This window comes from Sinocyclocheilus anshuiensis, unplaced genomic scaffold (genome assembly GCF_001515605.1).
Source record: "Sinocyclocheilus anshuiensis isolate Anshui unplaced genomic scaffold, SAMN03320099.WGS_v1.1 scaffold2047, whole genome shotgun sequence".
NCBI classification, from domain to species: domain Eukaryota; kingdom Metazoa; phylum Chordata; class Actinopteri; order Cypriniformes; family Cyprinidae; genus Sinocyclocheilus; species Sinocyclocheilus anshuiensis.
The window spans coordinates 1,570,752-1,573,621 of NW_015554063.1; the positions used below are offsets into that span (position 1 = coordinate 1,570,752).

The window sequence follows — 2,870 nt, forward strand, 5'->3', positions numbered from 1 at the left end:
CATACACTTTTGAACTGTAGTGTATATGTTTGCTTTTTTCCACTATGCACACATGACAATGTTTACCTTCTGCTCCTCCCTTTCTCTGGCTATGTGGCATTTTTCTATTTTCCACTCCCTCATGAAATCCCGCAGATATCCAAAGATCGTGAGGATGCCGTAGCTCATGTACGTGAGCACGGCAAGCAGCATGGGAGTTTCCTCAAAGGACTCGATGAACGGCCTGCTGTAAAGTTCTCCATTGCATGCAGCATGGTAAACCTGTAAAGCAATACCCATTAAACCACTGTAGCCATGGTACCATCACATTGTGGTTACTGATTACAAAGCGTGTCAAATTCAAACATTTGCAGAAACAACAGATTCCTTTTGGTTACTTTAACAGTTTAGTGCAGAAACAGTGGCGAGCTTTATTCATGGACACTCTGCAAAAGTCAGATTAACTTGAACAGTTTCAAAGCTTGGCCTCTCATTGTCAAAAACTCTGTTACTCATGGTGACCAAAGGATCACGCACAAGTTTCGGACCAAACAGATGAAGCCGTTCATTCAAAACCCTGTGATTTGCAGGCACATGTGACTAGTCATGCTCCACTAACAAATACCACGGAGTCTAGCAACACTGAGCTGTTGCTGAACATTACAATGGAAAGTGAATCTGAGCAGAAGCCGAAAGAGCTGATAGGGCTCTACAAGACAGTTTAGTTGGATGAACAAAGAAGCTGTGACAATAACAAAGCACAGAATATCTTAGGATAGATGAAGCTGACCGATTTCCCACTCAAAACACTCACAGTACAGGAGGCACATGACAGAAATTCCTAGAGCTTTAACTTGAATCATGAGTTGCTTACAATCACCCGCACAAGACACTGGCATGAGATCAAGATCTTGACTTGACTTCCTCAGTGCATTTGCCTATTTAGATATACGATCCATTGATAGATTTATTATCTGTAAACATAAATGAAATAAAATGTAGATGTTAATAATAATGTTTGAATATTACAAAAAAATGTAATACAGATTAAAACTATAATGTGTTACTAAAACCCATACTATTATAATCTAAAGACTAATCAAATATTGGCTAAAAGTAGAATTTTATTACCTATATAGGGCTTTTTTGATCAATCTATAGATCTATTTTCTATAACTTTAAATAAAATATACCTTTCCATATATAAATGAATATAAATGAAAATATTCACATCAACTACATACCGATTATAAATTATAATGCACACTAGTCAACATTTAAAGTGGATCAAAACCTTTCATCAAAGTTGTCCTAAAACATATAAATATATATATAAATATAAATCTATATTAGGGAGTATAACTATATTATGGAGAACAGGGCTAGTTGTCACACTTTTTGTCCAGTGAATTTTTATCCAATTTCTCAAAGTTGGTTTATATTTAAAAGTCCTTAAAGTAAAAAAAAAAAAAAAAAGTTGTTAATGTTAAGACACTAATATCTTGATTTGCCGTTTTCAATGCATTTTACTTACATTAATGCAAATGCAGCATGAGGTTGCACATGAACTTTCTGGTTCAACAAACACGGTTTATTCAGACGAGTTTTTATTTATGGAAATATCCCATTAGCCACATCATACTTTTGATGGCCAGGGCTCATAAAACGATATTATCAGGAGAAAGTCTACATCTCATCTGGGTGTCAAACTTTACTTTTCCACATGTGACCATGCCATAAACAGCGAAACTGCATGTCATGCACTAACGGAGCACAATCCTGGCACACACAGTATTGAGAGCAGCTGCTGTGTGTTGCCATACAGCATCATTTTCATCGTACTACATATTGCGCAAGCAGATACGAAATATTAGGAATGCAGGACTCAAAGACCTCAATGCATGATGTGGCCTCACCTTCTCCTGCTTTTGATACTGATGATGGTGATGATGGTTCTTCACCATGCCATTTCTTCCTGGTTTCACCCCATTCGCTGCATGACAATCCTCATTTTTATTCCCCGCGCTCTCAGTCATACTTATCTAAGACTAAACACATACAATCAAATGCATGAAGACGAAAAGATGGAAATGAGTCGGTGATCAGGGCACGTTACCGCTACCCCAAAAGCCACAAGAGAGAAACCTGAAATTCCAGCCTCCGCATACCGGAAATTAACTGCCCGTTACTCGCGCCCACCAAATCAGAACGCAGAGTTAAGAAATAAGGCGTGGTTTGTGGAGCAAAGGGCGTGGTCCTCCGCTCGCTTCTGCTGCTGGGCGAAATGAACTCGAGTAACCTTTGTGTGTTTCACCTATCTGGCCCTGCATAACTCGAATATTTGTCTGATGCTCGCAGCTGCAAATGATATCAGATCAATTATAAAATGTGAACAAGCTAAGATAATACCTTTGGTCTCGGTTTTAAATTCAGGCAAACAAAAGCAGGAAGAAGCAACGTGACAAGATTAACACATCCATGATTGCATCCAGGTATTTCCTCATTTCACATACACTTTTACAAATATTACTATCAAGCTACTTCCCCGTGCATAAGGGCAATTCAAGTGAATGGATGAAAACTAGTTTTTTTTTTTGTACTGTGCATTTTATAGTATAGATTTATATAAATGTAAGTATTATCATTTTAAGACCAATTATAATTATAAATGACACTGTACATTACTAAAAGCTCAAATTAATTGAATATAAAATAATATAAAAAAATGTAAATAAAAAAGTTAATGTAAAATCTATTATTATATAGGGGAGACTGGGGCTAGTTTTCATACGCTTTCAATCTTTCATTAAGTTTATTATTGAAAGTCAATTTCTTTGCATACATTAAAAACTGGGATTAGTGTTATTTTAGTTTCATTTAGACCTTTTATC

At 36.4% G+C, this 2,870-nt stretch overlaps 1 protein-coding gene across 1 annotated transcript in view; it reads right to left on the bottom strand.

Annotated features, from left to right (window-relative positions):
• LOC107668619 (serine palmitoyltransferase 2-like) overlaps positions 1–2,172 on the bottom strand; it is a 23,540-nt gene extending 21,368 nt beyond the window's left edge. Inside the window, exons 1-3 of the mRNA XM_016460562.1 lie at positions 2,125–2,172; positions 1,896–2,027; positions 67–261 (exon numbers count right to left, since the gene is read on the bottom strand). Coding sequence (XP_016316048.1) covers positions 67–261; positions 1,896–2,015 — 315 coding nt within the window. The 5' untranslated portion in view covers positions 2,016–2,027; positions 2,125–2,172. The remainder of the gene's footprint in view (positions 1–66; positions 262–1,895; positions 2,028–2,124) is intronic.
• Positions 2,173–2,870: the final 698 nt, after the last annotated feature.